This window comes from Quercus suber, unplaced genomic scaffold, assembly GCF_002906115.3.
Source record: "Quercus suber isolate HL8 unplaced genomic scaffold, Cork oak 2.0 scaffold_40, whole genome shotgun sequence".
Taxonomy (NCBI): domain Eukaryota; kingdom Viridiplantae; phylum Streptophyta; class Magnoliopsida; order Fagales; family Fagaceae; genus Quercus; species Quercus suber.
This window is the reverse complement of record NW_027069505.1, coordinates 262311-279960: the sequence shown is the minus strand read 5'-3', so window position 1 is coordinate 279960 and position 17650 is coordinate 262311. Positions and strand designations below refer to the sequence as shown.

Genomic DNA, 17650 nt, shown 5'->3' with positions numbered 1-17650 from the left:
TAATAATATATTATATAATATTGCTTTAAAAAAAAGGCTCGTTTCTCACAAAGCAAAATGGCTAAAGTGACATGAAGGCTAATCCCGTCACCAAATCTTTAGCTTGTAGAAGAAAAGATTACAAAAGGCAAAAATCTTTAGCTTGAAGAGGAAAAGATTACAAAAGGCAGAAAAAAGAGACAAATAAGAAAAGGCAAGAAAAAGAAAAAAAAAACACTCACTCTTTGACTCTCTCCATTTTGATTCTAAAAAAAAAAAAAAACTCTTTTTAGTTGGCTTACTTATCAATTGGTGTTGGCAATAAACTTGGTGTGTTCACAGATCTTCATTTCATGTTCTTTTTTTGTTTTCTCTTCCTTTGCCTTTTTCTTCTTTTTCGTGGTTTGCTACTCGGTGTCTTGGGTATTTTTTTTTTTTTTTTGAAGAGGAGTTTGCTCATTGCTACTGGGTTTTTATTATTCTTTTTGGCTGAACTTTGGTTTAGTTGTACACTTGTACTCTTTACTCTTTTTTGTTTATTCTCTTAAATTTTGATTTCTTTAGATTTCTCTAGAAGGCTATGGAATGGTCGGAATGGACCCACTTAGAGAGTTAAAGTATTGATTCTAAACTTCTAGTCTTACACGTTTTGTTTTGGGTTTTGTTTTAAAAGAAATTAGATTTAGTGGTATGGAAGTTAAAGTATTGATCTAGTGATCCTAGTCCTACACGTTTACGTTTTTTTGTTTGTTCTTTTATTTATTTTTTATTTTTTAAAGAAATCAGATTTAGTGGGATGGAGCCATGGAGGGATAGTAGGCTGGTCTTAGTCTTAGTGGATAAAGTTGAGTCTTACGCATTTGGCTAGTGGGCTGGTCTTAGTGGATCCAATCAAGTTGAGTCCTACACATTTTGCTAAAAAAAAAGGTTTATTGCTACACAAAAAAGAGAGTATTGATAACAAAATTATAAATTTATAATAATTTACTTTGTATTAATATTAATTTTAATTTTTTTGTGTAGGTTTAAAGTGTAAAGTGATCATATTAAGTAAAGCTGCAATTGTGCTTTTGATAAACTAGTTTCTATTGTTTTATACATTAAATTTATATCATTCTAGTTAAATTGTAATTTTTTTTTATTATAGATTTTGTTTCATTTATTCATAAATATTTTTTAATTACAAATGTCTATTGGAAAATATCCATCTGGATATGAAAAAAAAAAAAAAAAAAAAAACAAAGAGAAGAACTAAATGAATCTCAAAAGGGAGCTATGGACAAATTTATTACTAGTAAAAAACAAAATCTTGCAGAAAATTTGAGTGAAGGTTTCATAAATGAACAAGAAATTCATTAAAAAAAGTTAGAAGATAATGAAAATATATAACAAAATGATAATAACGAAGGTGGTCATGATAATGTTTAAACATGTAATGTCACCATTCTTGATAATGAAGCTCAAAATAATTTAGAGGAGAGAGAAAATATTAATGATCAACCTAATTATATTCCTACAAATATTTTTGATCCAAGTCAATGGAAAACCATTGATATAAAATTAAGAGATTTGTTAGTAGAAAATGGTCCAATAAGAGTTGATGATCTAAACTTTCATATAGATAAGAACTCTAGACATTTTTCTACTACGCATTATATTCAAAAATTACCAAATGGGGAGAAACATGATAGAAAATGATTAGTGTATTCAAAAGACCTAGATAAAATATTTTGCTTTTATTGCAAGTTGTTTAATTCAAAATCTAATACAAATCAACTAGCTAATGGAGGAACTAAGGATTGGAAAAATATTAGTTCTATTCTTAAAAATCATGAAACAACCAATGAGCATATTACTAATATGAATACTTGGATTGATTTAGAACTAAGATTATTGAAGAATGAAACAATTGATAAAAATGTCCAAGAACAAATTAAGAAAGAGAAAGATCATTGGAAAAAAGTGTTATTAAGAATAATAGAGGTGGTAAAAAAATCATGGTAAAAATAATTTGGCATTCCGAGGAAAGAACTAAAAGATCTATCAATAAAATAACGGGAATTTTTTAAATATAATTGAAATGATTGTAGAATTTGATCTAGTAATGCAAGAACATGTTCGACATATTCAACATGGTGCAATCCATAATCATTATCTTGGACATAATATACAAAATGAAGTGATACAATTATTAGCCAATGAAATTAAAAGTAAAATTATAAAAAAGATTAAAGAAGCAAAATACTTTTCAATTATACTTGATTGTACCCCTAATGTAAGTCATCAAGAACAAACGACTCTCATACTAAGATGTGTGGATATTTCAATAAGTCTGATAAAAATAGATGAACATTTTGTGGAATTTTTAAAGGTAGATAATACTTCTGGAAAAGGCCTTTTCAATGAAATTATAAACGCAATAAAAAATCTTGAACTTGATATTAATGATGTATGTGGACAAGGATATGATAATGGGTTCAATATGAAAGGAAAAAAATCAAGGGGTACAAAAAAGAACTTTTGATATAAATCCTAAAGCATTTTACACACCATGTGGTTGTCATAATCTTAGCCTTGTCCTATGTGATATGGCTAATTCTTGTCCTAAAGTTATATCTTTTTTTGGAGTAGTACAACGTATATACACACTATTTTCTTCTTCCACAAAGCGATGGAAAATTTTACAAGATAATGTGACAAATTTAACTCTTAAGCTATTGTCACAAACACGTTGGGAAAGTCGAATTGAAAGTGTGAAAGCAATAAAATTTTAAGTTCTAGAAATAAGAGATGCTTTGTTACAATTGGGAAAAGCAAGTGAAGATCCCAAAACAAAAAAATGAAGCTGATTGTTTAGCAAAATATGAGATTGAAAGTTTTGAGTTTTTGTTAGCTATGACTATTTGGTATGACATATTATTTGCTGTTAACTCTGTTAGTAAAAATTTACAATCGAAAGACATGCATATTGTTGTTGCTATAGATAAATTAAAAGGTCTCATGTCTTTTAAAAAAAAAAAGATAAAGAAGATGGATTTACATCTGCTATGAATTCATCTAAAGAAATTACAACCAAAATGGAAATAGAGCCTATATTTCATGAAAAAGGTATAATTTGTAGGAAGAAACAGTTTGATGAGAATATCAATGATGAGACAACACAATCCGCTGAAGAATATTTTAGAATTAATTATTTTTTATATATAGTAGATCAAGCTATTTCTTCAATTGAAAGTAATATATAAAAATATTTTTGGTTTTTTATTTAATTTTGAAAAACTAAAATCACTAGATGATGATAGTTTGAAAAAAAATTGTCTTAATCTTGAATGTTTTCTCACACATGAAACTTATTCTGATATTGATGGCTTAGATTTATTTTCAGAACTAAAAGTTTTAAAAGAAGTTTTGCAAATAAATGAAAACTCTCCAATTAATGTACTAAATTATATAAAGAGGCTAGAATCTTTTCCAAATGCATGTATTGCTTTCAGAATATTACTAACTATACTTGTTACAGTTGCTTTCGCAGAAAGAAGTTTTTCAAAATTAAAATTAATAAAATCTTATTTAAGATCAACTATGTCACAAGAAAGATTAAGTGGATTAGCCATATTATCAATTGAAAAGGAAATGTTAGCGGAACTTAAACACAAAAATTTAATTAGTAATTTTGCCTCTCAAAAAGCAAGAAAAATAAATTTTAATTGAAAAATATATGAATTTATAATTAAATATAATAAAAGGTCCCGTTTAAAACTTTCGTCTAGGGCCCCCAAATTTGTTGAGCCGGCCCTACTCATAACAATGTCTTCTATGAATGTGCAAAGCATGTTGAGATTAATTGTCACTTTATTGAACAAAGTTTCTCTCCAAACTAGTTTAAAGAAAACTCTACAAAATCCTCATATATCTCTATATTGAGTGTGAATTTTAAAAATCTAACTATTAGATTACATGTTTTTATTATATTATTTATGCATGTAAAATTTCAAGAACATCAAAGATCAATTGTTATCTCATTAAATAAATGTTAAAATTTCAAATTTTTATGATGTAAAATTGTGTATAAAAAATAAGTTTATTGATTGAATAGTAAATAATATCTAATTTGAACGAAATTTGATATGTATGTTAAGAACATAAGGAACATGAAATTCAACGATTAGATTTTTAAAATTCACACACAAAAAAAAGAGAGATAAATGAGAAGTTTGAAAAGTTTCATCATCTAGCCTTCATGACCTTCTCCCACTTCAACCTATTTCCAATATCTTCACTTTGTCCCTTTCTCTTGGTCGCTTCTATATGCTTGTCTCCAAACTCAAGGTAGTCTTAGATTTGCCACATTGAATTTGAGTGAGATGTTAGATCTATTAGGGTCCAAGTTTATAGCAATATATCAATGAAGTTTGCTCTATTTTTACAGCAGGTGTTTGTTATCCACCTCAACCATACAATCATCTGAAATTCATAATACATACATACATGCATATATATATGCTGAGACGGTGCATTTGCTGGGCCAATAGCCCCTCAAAGCTTAACATTCGATTAAACCTTGAAGTTCAATTTTACCTTCTCAACTAGCTGGACTTTCATTAACAGTGAACCGGTGAAAGTAACCTTAACAAATGATTAAAAAAATAAAAATACGGTGCCGAGACATCAGCCACAGTAAATTGGTTGAGTTTTCACCCTGTTTAAATGAAAATTCAGCCACTTCAAAAAATGAACAATTCCGTTGACCCCATTCAAATTACTTAAGCAGATAGATTGGGCTTAGGCCCCCGTATTCTCAAAATTATTCCACTATTTATTTGTTTATAAGACTTTTTTTTTTTTTGACAAATAAGAGTGTCCAAATTTTTTCAAGTATTTGACTATTCTTTCATGTATATACAATCTCATCTCCCACTCGTACCAGATTATTATAGGGAGATGAAGTGACCCAAGATACTGGCAAGAAGGATAATGTGGGCGATGAGATTTGAGACCTTTGAATTTAAGGACATGCGTTTGAAACCTTCGAGTTTATTACATGTCCCTTAAATCTATTAAACTCACCACCCATGCCAAATGTCATAGAATACTTATAAATAGCTAGGAATAGTGGAATACTGCAAGAGTTTGAATGGTAGTAGAAAAATATGACAGTGACACCCTTACTACTAAATCTTTTTCAAAGACCAACCAGAGACTTGAGAGGGAGGGAGGGAAAGGACGGCAGTTGAAACAGTTACGTTTGGAAACACCAAAGAGCCTTTTTTAAGTGCAAAAATAAAAACAAAAACACGTACACAAGCATAAACAACTGGACATTGAAACGGTCAGAAAAAACACACACACCAAACCTCCATTTCTTCAAATCACACAGTTATCATTTGTCAACTTTCATTTGTCTTTCTCCATAATAACCTACCGTCACTCGCCTGGTTGCCCTATTGCTACAATGCTCCACCTCCATCACTTTTTCCTCCACTTGTTTTTGTCTTTTATCTTCCTTTGCAGTCCTTTTATATACTTCTCTCATGTCTTTTCCTCACCAGCATCTCCAACATTACATTCTTCTTTTTTTTCTCTTATCCCAAGATTCCTCCATATTCCTTGTTTCTTCTCTAAGAAACATCGATCAAATCCACCGCTGTGAAAAAGAAAAAAAACCTAGTTTGAGTTTTCTAGGTTTTTGTAGTGGAAACTTCATTGAGTAGGGATGTTCCTACAAAAAAATGGCCTTGGCTAGCATTTGAAGAATTGGGCTTTGCGTGAACTTTTGTAACTTTGTTGTCTCTGCAGTGCTTTACAAAAAGGAGCTAAAAAGGTATACAAGTGACATTTTTTTGGCATTGTGTGTTGTATATTTGTATAGTTTTCTATGCTAATGATTTAGTGGATCTGTGTTGAAAGAAATTACTGGATGTTAATGAATAGTATTTGAATTCTGTGGTCCTTACTATGTTGTTAAAAGAAGCTCAAAATGGTAGAAAAGAAAAAAGTTCACAAAGCGGACTTTTAGCCTCTCTAAAACTCCTTTTCTTTTCTTTTCTTTTTTCTCTGTTTTTTTTTTGGTTCTAAATTGATAAATCAGAGAAAATATGGTATTATTTGAGTTCAATAGGTTCAATTATAGGCTTCTAAATATGTTCAAGTTATTTTGGTTTTGAATTGTAACATGGAACTAATAAAGTAGGGAGAATTGGATTATGCAGTAGACTTTAGCTTTCATTATTTTCCTCCAATTTTCATGATATTATGCAAATTCTAAAGTAATTTTAAGGTACAGGATTCAAAGAACTTTGCTTCATATTACATGAATGATATTATAGGTAGGTTATATGGCAACTTCAAAGTAAATTTAGCATTTGATGGATTAAACCTTCGGTGCAACAAATCTGCTTGCAGTTAGTCTTAAATGAGTAATTTCAAGATGATATTTTTCTTCCCTACTTTTGGTAGCAAAATTTGACCGTCTGGATTTTCTTGGTTAATAAACATTCTTTCATCTAAAGAAGAGATTTAATATCAATTCAGGTGTGTATGCATGTATTTTTCACAGTACTATTCATTCATCTTTCCTAGTGGATCCAGTGTAGAGGACGAGGTTCTAATATCAGTGGAAATGGCATCATCTTTGGAGGAGCTTCTTGCAGAGGAAGGGTTTAAAAGAAGATCAATGAATAGGTCAAGTTCATCCTCCAAAGCAGTTGGTGCACGTATGTCATTCTACACTTTCCGAGATTCAGTCAAGAGTGATTCAACATTGGGTCACAGGAGTAAGACAGGCAGCGCAAGGTCTGATGTAGCTCGATACAGTCCAAGAGGGGAATCATCATCAAATGATGATGTTAGGGATCCAAGACCTAGGGATAGTCCAGTTAGAAAAGAGAAAAATGATGAAAAATTGAAGAAAGAAACTAGGGAGAGACTTTTTAGAGATATAAAGGAAGGTAAAGGAATTAGTACTAATTTATCAAAAGATATGTCACGAAATGAAATAGATGAGGTTGGTAAGCATAATACAGAGAGATTTAGGGATATATATTCAAATAAAATGTATAGGTCAGATGAAGGGAAAGATAAGCATTCTATTGGAGCCAGGGAAAAGGAAGTACACAAAGAGAGGTTAGGCATGCAGACAAAAGGTGACAAGAGGCATGACTACAATTTGAGAATACAGCTGCTTGGACATATGAGTTTTATTGCCAATAAGAAGAAAAGCATTAAAAAGCCCACCACAACCTCTTATAACACATCTAATAGGGGTTCAGAGAATAGTAAAAGCTTTGAAGATAATCAGACTCAAAATCGTGATAATTTTGTACAACTAATTTCTGAACCTGCTCTTGATGAAGTTGCTATCCAAGCCATAGTTTCCATCCTAAATGGATATATCAAACGCTTTCTAAATGATGAAGATTTTCGGACAATGCTCCGTCACATTTTGCGTGAACTTTTGTAACTTTGTTGTCTCTGCAGTGCTTTACAAAAAGGAGCTAAAAAGGTATACAAGTGACATTTTTTTGGCATTGTGTGTTGTATATTTGTATAGTTTTCTATGCTAATGATTTAGTGGATCTGTGTTGAAAGAAATTACTGGATGTTAATGAATAGTATTTGAATTCTGTGGTCCTTACTATGTTGTTAAAAGAAGCTCAAAATGGTAGAAAAGAAAAAAGTTCACAAAGCGGACTTTTAGCCTCTCTAAAACTCCTTTTCTTTTCTTTTCTTTTTTCTCTGTTTTTTTTTTGGTTCTAAATTGATAAATCAGAGAAAATATGGTATTATTTGAGTTCAATAGGTTCAATTATAGGCTTCTAAATATGTTCAAGTTATTTTGGTTTTGAATTGTAACATGGAACTAATAAAGTAGGGAGAATTGGATTATGCAGTAGACTTTAGCTTTCATTATTTTCCTCCAATTTTCATGATATTATGCAAATTCTAAAGTAATTTTAAGGTACAGGATTCAAAGAACTTTGCTTCATATTACATGAATGATATTATAGGTAGGTTATATGGCAACTTCAAAGTAAATTTAGCATTTGATGGATTAAACCTTCGGTGCAACAAATCTGCTTGTAGTTAGTCTTAAATGAGTAATTTCAAGATGATATTTTTCTTCCCTACTTTTGGTAGCAAAATTTGACCCTGTCTGGATTTTCTTGGTTAATAAACATTCTTTCATCTAAAGAAGAGATTTAATATCAATTCAGGTGTGTATGCATGTATTTTTCACAGTACTATTCATTCATCTTTCCTAGTGGATCCAGTGTAGAGGACGAGGTTCTAATATCAGTGGAAATGGCATCATCTTTGGAGGAGCTTCTTGCAGAGGAAGGGTTTAAAAGAAGATCAATGAATAGGTCAAGTTCATCCTCCAAAGCAGTTGGTGCACGTATGTCATTCTACACTTTCCGAGATTCAGTCAAGAGTGATTCAACATTGGGTCACAGGAGTAAGACAGGCAGCGCAAGGTCTGATGTAGCTCGATACAGTCCAAGAGGGGAATCATCATCAAATGATGATGTTAGGGATCCAAGACCTAGGGATAGTCCAGTTAGAAAAGAGAAAAATGATGAAAAATTGAAGAAAGAAACTAGGGAGAGACTTTTTAGAGATATAAAGGAAGGTAAAGGAATTAGTACTAATTTATCAAAAGATATGTCACGAAATGAAATAGATGAGGTTGGTAAGCATAATACAGAGAGATTTAGGGATATATATTCAAATAAAATGTATAGGTCAGATGAAGGGAAAGATAAGCATTCTATTGGAGCCAGGGAAAAGGAAGTACACAAAGAGAGGTTAGGCATGCAGACAAAAGGTGACAAGAGGCATGACTACAATTTGAGAATACAGCTGCTTGGACATATGAGTTTTATTGCCAATAAGAAGAAAAGCATTAAAAAGCCCACCACAACCTCTTATAACACATCTAATAGGGGTTCAGAGAATAGTAAAAGCTTTGAAGATAATCAGACTCAAAATCGTGATAATTTTGTACAACTAATTTCTGAACCTGCTCTTGATGAAGTTGCTATCCAAGCCATAGTTTCCATCCTAAATGGATATATCAAACGCTTTCTAAATGATGAAGATTTTCGGACAATGCTCCGTCACAACTGCTTCTCTTCCCTAATTGATTTTGAACTTGAACAAGGGCAAAGTACTGAGACCAATGTCACGGCCAGCCTTGAGAAAGCAATTGAAACAGTAGAAAAAGCTGCTGAGGATTCTTCAAGTGCTAAGGACTTGAAAAAGGCTTGGTTTCAGCTGAGGGAGATCACGGGGTTAAATCCAAATAATTTGAAGGATGGGTTCACATCTGAAATTCCTACTGCAAAGTTGTCAGCTTGTGCTCATCTCTACCTGAGTGTGATATGTAAGTTACAGAAGAAACACAGGTTTTCAGCACAGCACCTTTTGCAAGTATTTTGTGGTTCACCTTTTCAGGCACGAACAATGTTGTTGCCTGAACTATGGGACTATCTGTTTCTTCCACATCTTTCACATTTGAAGGACTGGTACAACAAAGAAGCTGATTCTATAGCAGATACACTAAGAAGGACAAGGAAACTGAAGCTTCTTGAAAAAGTGTACAATGAAATTCTGGATTCTGGTACTTATCAGTTTGCGGTTTACTACAAGGATTGGCTCACTGAAGGGGTTGAAGCTCCTTCCGTTCCTTCCATTGACATCCCATCAGTCTCTCTTTGGGGAGCTCGGCAGGGAAGTTCATATAGTCATTCTTCAGAGTTATCTAGTTCAAGTGGTCCATTCTCTCCTCAGCCTATGGTCAGCAAAAGACTGTATGATGCCGTGTTTAGCTCTTCTACTAAAGCGGGAGTTAATGAAGCTGAAGATAGTGGGGAGGCAGAGAATATTGATGATTGTACAAGAAGTATTGGTGATTCTGATCTCGTTAAAGAAATATTAACGTACTCTTCTGAAGCAGTTAAATATTCAGATCATGATCTTGAAGAAGATTCAAACAAGAGTGTGCTGGATGATGCATTCCTTTCTGTGAGTGACTTTTTTTAACATTATTGTCTTTAATTCTTTTTCTTTACATTATTTCTGTTTTAGCTAATAAGAAATTATGACTGGATCCTTTCAACAAGCACATAAAACAAAATTTAAGGAGTATCTCGTTTGCCTACTTTAAAATGTGAGTATCTTTTTGTTCTTTTGGTAAAATAATTATCACTTTTTCTTTAACAGCTTTTGGAGTATTTAGCATTGCTACCTTTTATTTTCTCTTGTACTATAATCTGCTTCATGTGATGCATACTTACCTGCCATTGTGCCACAAATAATCTAAAGGAACTGCAGGAATTTTGTATTAGCGAAAGAATTTATTAAATCTGGTTTGCCCATCAGAAAAGTTTTGTGCTAGTTTCTGGTCATTTTTAGCTTGATTTCTGTTGTCAGTTGCTTGGCTATTGCAGTTTTTCCCTAAATGTGAAGATGGTACATAATAAATCATTTTGCATGTTATTCTATGATTGATAGATGTCAGCATCCTTGGTTCTCTGTCTACTAATAATGATAGATGTCAGCATTCTGCTGTATTGGCAGATATGAGATAATATTTTTTTCTTCAACAAATAATGATCCTCTCATCAAAATTCTCTTCTCTTTTTACATGAAAGAAAGATCTTTCTCTCTGTGTCTCTCGCACACATACACAGACAGAGTAAGCTAATGCTCACAAGAAGCTTAACATTTTTGTAGGAAATTGAACTCTCATCGGTAGCTGATGAAGGATGGATGTTGCATGGGTTGAGTGCTTCACCCAAAAGTAATCTTGATGATGAATTTGGTGACTCTACTATATGGCAAGAAACTACAGGCAATAGCAAAATGCCTTATGCAGAAGCACATACAAAAGAAATAGACGAGCTTACACTCAAAAGCCTAGCAAAATCTATTTTTGAACTGCAACAAAGTGAATGTTCTGTTGATCTTGGTGCTTCTTCTCTTTCCAATTCCAGCGAGACATCAGCTTCCTGCTCAGTTGTAAATGAACTGAATTCTCAACCGTTTCTATTTCATAATTATGTTCTCATTGTTCTGTTATTAGTTTCTGATAGTTACTTCATTAACTTATTGTCTTTTAAGTGCAGCCAATCAGAATAAGTTCCTCTCTTCAGGGTGAGTTAAAAGGTACTTTTTTTAGGAAAGATTCTCCTTTTAAACTAAAAATTTTAATCCATTGTTAACTTTTACATTTTCTTGGCACAGAATTACAAGAAAGTCATGAATACTTTGATGAACTTTCTTTTTTCTCTAGCATTCCTCAAGACTTCATTTGCCCACTTACTGGACAGTTGTTTGAAGATCCAGTGACCCTAGAGACAGGTCAAACCTTTGAACGAGTGGCTGCCAAGGCATGGTTTGATAAAGGAAACAGAAAATGTCCAGTAACAGGAACAACTTTGGAATATGTTGCTGTGCCACTTACCAATTTTGTTCTGAAGCGTGTAATTGACAATTGGAGATTGGAATATTGTAGGCATCTCTTGGATTTTTCCTCTCAAGTAATGGAAAACTCAGGAGAACATGGTCTTAAACACTTGGATGAAACTATTATTGTCATGTTAGAGCAGCTTCTCACAGCTTTCAGTGAAGAGGGGAAAAGAACTAATGCCAAACATCTTATATCACTTGGTGGCTTGCATTTCCTTCTTCAAAGGTTCGAATTGGGAAAGATGGAGGAGAAAGCACATGCAGTAGCACTATTGTCCTATTGTATTGAAGCAGATGCAAGTTGCAGAAATCAGATAGCAAGAAATATTAACAAACGGTGTCTTCTGGAGCTACTTCAGAGCAAGCAGGTTAAGACGATAATGAATGCAGTATCATTATTAGCTGAACTGGTTTGCCTGGAAAGGTGTGTAATTTTTAATTGTTGGTACTTGGTAGACAATTTTGCCAGTGCCTTTTTGGTTGCTTCTTCATCATCTTGCTTCTTATTGGTTATGTAAATGTCCACTTCTTGTTTTATGATTTGCACTGCCATTTTATCATGTCAAAGATTATTGTGCTCCTGTAATGACAAGAAACATCAATGGGGATTTAGTAAAGACACATTTGAAAGGGAAGTTCTAAACATGGACTAATGACTGAATTAGATTTCTTAGTATGCATTTAATATGGAAATTAAGGTTCATATAAATCTAAAATCGATCAGCTGTCCTGGTTTCAAAGTTTCTATTAAGTTTTAACAAATTTGTAGAATTGTTGGAAAGAAAAGTTGAAATGGATAACATGGTAGGGAAACATTTACCTAGAAATGTTTTCGAGAAAAAAACAAACATAGCACTACATGACCTTAATTGGTTTAAAATTACATACACATAGTCCAGAAAAATTTTCCAGAAGTTAAAACCTTTTGACAATAGTTAAAAAAAAATTTTGATGAAAGAAATTTCAGTTGCAATATTAATTGATACAAGGCATCGCATACTTTGACCTGGTATATTATTAGGTCTCTTCTTTAGGGCTCTGCCTGTGTGCTAATTAATTGCGCGTCAAGTTTGGAGTGGTTGTTTGAAGCATGTGGTCTTTGTCATTGCAGGAGGAAAGATGTTAATTTGTTTTTGAGTGGCTTGCTGAATGAAGGGATAGTGAATACCCTGCATGTTCTACTTTTTTATCTTCAGAGTTCTCCAAAGGAGCACAGACCTCTGGTTGCTGTACTTCTGTTACACTTGGATCTTCTGGTATGCTCCTATTGTTCACAGAGGTTTTATTTTTTTATTTTATTTTTCTAAGTTTAATCTTTGTTCTCTGCAATTTTTTTTCTTATTTCCATGTCAATTTCTTTGATTTTGACCTGAAAACTTTGGCCGAGTTAATATGAACCGGAAAATACTCTCTACATATAGTTGGACTGCAATGACATCCTTGCATGCTTAAAAATACATAGAAAAGTTAACTGTAGAAATTCCTACTTCAATATCTCTGTATTCATGGATGTAGGCAATGTTGAAAGGAACTTAAGGCCAGGTTCATCAAGGGGAAGCTAATGTATAATCTTATACAGAAAATGAATTTAATTGTTGCAGATTTGACAGAAAGCATGACAAAACATGGTTATTTATCATAATTGTTGTCTTTGCACTAAGCATTTGAAGGTTGCTTTTGACAATTGGAGGTTAGAAAAGTAGTCCCTGGAACTTATGTCTCTGCTAATCAGTGGATATTTTCTGTGTCTGAGGGCTTAAAAAAATGTAGGCTGAGACAACCAGGTGGTTGCAGGTAGAACCTCAGAAACAAAGCATATATAGAGAGGAGGCAATTGATGCCATTGCAGTGGCTCTTGAAGATAGCTTAGTAAATAAGAAAGTTCGAGAAAAGTGTTGCAGAGCACTTCATATATTAGGAGGGCGTTTTTCATTCTCTGTGAAGTTATTGACAGAGAGTTGGATCCTAAAGCAAACGGGATTTGAAGATAGCTGTGAAGTGAATTCTCTTGAAAATGAAGAAGAAAATTTATTAGTCGATGACACTATTTCATGGGTACAGTTTGACCTCTGTCTCTCACATTTTTTCTTTAATTGCTAATGATACTTGTCCAGGTTTTCTTATTATCTGTTTTCTCATATATTCTTTACAGTTGAAGGTAATTTTTACCAGAAGAAAAAATACGATTTCCTAAATCTTGACCCCTATGTAAGGTTAAGCTGGATCTAAATTGTTAACTTATTCTCTCATCTCAAACTGGTCATGAAGTGCATGCTATAATGCATATCAAAATCAACCTTTAAATGGTTCTTTATAGTTGTCCAATTTAATGAAACATAGACTTTGTAATCCACCATGTGGAGGGGGGAAGGGGTGAACTCTTGTTTATAATGGAAAAATGAATTTGAAGGCAATAGAGCTGATTTGGCATTTCTTTCAGCATGGTATCTCTTATAGATGTCTCCACCAGCACAAAATTGTTTTGACAGTCTATTATTAAACTAGATCTGATGTAGAAATTTGGAAGAATCTTTAATCTTAAAATTTAATTAGAAGTCAACTTTTAAAGTAAACTTGAGCCTTAACTTGTGAATTCCATATTTAAATGGCAATAAACTTATAAACTTGCAATCTTTTAAATGGTCACTTATATTTGAATGACTGAAAGTATTCTTTTGTATTCTGATTCAAATATAGGATGATGAAGAGCAGGAGAATGAAGAGTGGTTGAGGAACTTGTCAGTAGCACTGCTCAGTAATGGGAAAAAGTCACTCTTAGACACCATTTCTAAATGTTTAGCCTCTGGAAATTTGGACATGGTAAGGGTCTGCCTAACCACCGTGGCATGGTTGAGCTGTGCACTTTCTTCACTTCCTGATGCTGAGTTCCAGCTATCTGCCTTCTCAGCTCTCATCTCTGGGCTGAAAGAAAGCCTAGAGAAAGGTGAGAAGATTGAGCATAAGATCCTAGCCTCAATGTGTCTGCTCAATTTCAGCAAAATCTCAGGTTAGCACCTTATAATCACAAATAATTTTTATAATTGAACTCACATCTGAAATAGAAAAAGAATCTGTTCATACACAATTTATCGTAATGATGCTAGTGTCCAAGTGCACAAAAGTTGCTTCTAGGAATCCTTCTATTTATTTTGAGAGGTACTTCTTAACATCCATTATTAGGAAAGAAACTATTGATCACCTTGTCCTTTCTTTTACAGTCATATAGTTGGTCAAAGGGTCCTAATATTTTTGGATCTTGTTGTATGATGTTTTTTTTTTTATTTTTTATTTTTATCTTACAGGCATTACATTATTTTTTCTCCTGTGTATTTAGGTGTTGAATTCATATTCATATATTCGTGTTCCCATCCATATCAATGCATGTTCTTGTGGTGCATTAACTTGTGCCTAATCCAAACTAGATGGGCACACTTGGGGATTCTAAATCCAGAATGGTTGATCTGGATCAGTAATTTACCCACTCCAACTTATAGAAAACTTTTTTCCTTCTCCCAACTAGCTTACAATCATTTTTATCACATTATTTTTCACCGCTTATCTCTCCTAGGTGGTGTCTAGTGAGGTCCCAAGTTTCTAGCTGAGAAGAACACACGGCATATTTGGACCTTTTTAGAATAATGATTAAACAATTAAATTCATCATTTCCTAATAGCTTAAACTTTGGAGATAAGTGATAATTTTTCATGGTATTAGAGCATGTGATTCTAAGTTTGAACCATATGAGAATTTATCATACTTATTTGCAGAATGTAGTGCAGCTTTAGTCAATGCATAAAACTTTTGGTCTGTTGCTGAAGTCAAGACACTCGCTTTCTGTTGCAGAATGCAGAGTTCTTTTGATGACAATTGCAGATGAGATTGCAGCTCCTCTAAGAAGCCTAGCCGAAGTAACATGGACTGCGAAGCAGCTATATGCGAATATGTCTGGAGAAGATCTGTAATCTGATAGGAAAGATGATTTACATTTTGGCAAATACCAGCAATTTCTGAGGTTTCCAGCATTCTTGTTATTCTGGCCTTGGGTGATGATCTTAGCATTATATATCACCCTTCACAAAAGTTGCATTGCTTGAAACATGTATAAAAAAAAAAATGCTACTTAGAATCTCCTCAGTTTTGCATTAGAGTGAATTTTTTTGGAGGAAAGGGTCACACCCTGGAAAGGTCATTGATATATAAGAACATAAGAGTGACATTTCAGGGTCCCTAAAAAAAGGGTTATTTTATTTTGTTTTTTGTTTTTTGATTTTTTTAAGACTTTACTGCTTTGTAAGTTTTATTTGGGTTCAAGAGGGGTTGGTGATCGATGCAGTAGTCAGAATTTAGAAATATGAGTCCAGCTGATCGAAGCTGATTGTATTATCCTTGTCCTATTTGTACGGTATTATTAACTTTAGGCCTGGTTTAGGATTAGCAAAAGGTTAGTATACTATGAATACCCTTAAATGAGTACATTGTAAATTTGTAATATAGTGAGTTCAATAGTTATTATGTAGTCGTTTAAGGCTTTCCGTTGTGGATGTAGACAATTAATCCTTTGTGTTCTGTCTCTCTTTCATCTCCTTTCTATTTTTTATAATTATTTTTATATTTTAACATGCTTACTATTAGAGTTACTTTTCTGTGGCTTCTATTAACATGCTATTAGAAACTGCAAGTAATGATTTAACAGAGTTTAGTTTATAAATAGGAGCAAAAGTATCCTCAAAATCAAAACCATATTCTTGAGGAAAGTCCTTGGCAACCGAGTGAGTTTTGTAGCGTTTCACTGATCCATCTACTATAGTCTTGATTTTATAGACCCAATTGCTGACATACCACGAGGCAAATCCACCATTTTCAACTCTCAAATGTGGGTTTTGTGTAAGGCATCAAGTTAATTCAATACAGTTTTCTGCCAAAGAGAATTAGTACTAGTCTTATGAAGAGTGACATGGGAAACAACGCTAATAAAAAAGACAATATAATAGATGTTTATAATGAATATATAATTTATGATGGTTAACGCAACTAATTTTATTAATTAATCACACTTATTTTCTTTGTTTTTCTCTTTTAAACTTTTTCGTGATGTGGTTACCCTTTTTTTTAATTTTTTTATGCGCCAATTCCACTCATGTTCAATCATATTTTCTTCTTATAATATGTTTATAAGATGATCAAATATTCCCTTTATTTACACTTAGAAAAATAAATGTTCATTTTTTTTTTTGAGAGATGAAAAATAAATGTTCATGATTGTTAAGAAACAATACAATAATCTCTGTGGGTTCTAGTTAGCTCAATTGGTAAAGTTTATGATGGTTATATAAGAGATTTGAAGTTCAATCTCCGTCTACACCAAAAATTAATTGGTGTTTTGGTCTGATGATAAAGGACTATCATCAAAGGCGGACGCTATCTGGTGAAACTCTCTTAAAAAAATACAATAATCTCTATTTAATTACAATGCCTTCAAAAATATTCTTTTTGCCTATTTTCATTTTTTAAAAAGCAACTAAAATTGCTGTAGCACTTTTTTTTTCCTCTCTTTTTATTTACAGTGGTAGATGTTGCCAATTTTATTTATTAATCATACTTATTATTTTTCTTTTTTTCATTCGGACTTTTCAATGATGTGGTAATGAAAGTTCATTTTCATGTCAATTGCACTCATGTTCAAACAGTTCTGATAAGAATGAAATCAGTTGGTTGTAAGCTTCGAGTTTCAACGGTGAATTGATGATTTGAAAAAAAAAAAAAAAAAGACCCTTATGAACGAATAATCTTTTATGAATCACCATCAAATTCAATGATCTTTTCTTTTTAAAATATGCAGAGCATTGAATCCCCTTATTTATAGTTTTATTTTTTATTTTTTTGAGAGGACCCTTATTTATAGTTAGAAAAAGAAATTTCATGATTGTTAAGAAAAAACACAATAGATGCTATTTAATTGCAATGCCCTTTTAAAAGGAAAAAAAAAAAAAAACTGTTTCCTCTCTTTTCATTTTAAAATCAGGTAAATTGGCTCAAGATGGCATTGGTTTTTATTTATTTATTTATTTATTTTTATTTATTTATGGTTTATTTTTCCTTTTTATTAAATGAAGATATAATTAACTAATGGGTAAGACTTAGGTTTAGTACTTAGATGCTGTTCCTTAGGTTTGCCTCTTGAGATTATGCCATGTGGATTTTT

At 32.5% G+C, this 17650-nt stretch overlaps 1 protein-coding gene across 1 annotated transcript; it reads left to right on the top strand.

Annotated features, from left to right (window-relative positions):
• The first annotated feature begins 6598 nt into the window (after window positions 1-6598).
• LOC111987583 (putative E3 ubiquitin-protein ligase LIN-1) lies at window positions 6599-15998 on the top strand. The gene is made up of 10 exons (XM_065771136.1): window positions 6599-7348; window positions 7395-7480; window positions 8241-10002; window positions 10714-10998; window positions 11106-11133; window positions 11224-11872; window positions 12560-12704; window positions 13243-13503; window positions 14146-14455; window positions 15292-15998. The coding sequence occupies exons 1-10, from the start codon at window positions 6599-6601 to the stop codon at window positions 15408-15410; spliced, it is 4395 nt and encodes a 1464-aa protein (XP_065627208.1). The 3' UTR covers window positions 15411-15998.
• The last annotated feature ends 1652 nt before the right edge of the window (window positions 15999-17650 follow it).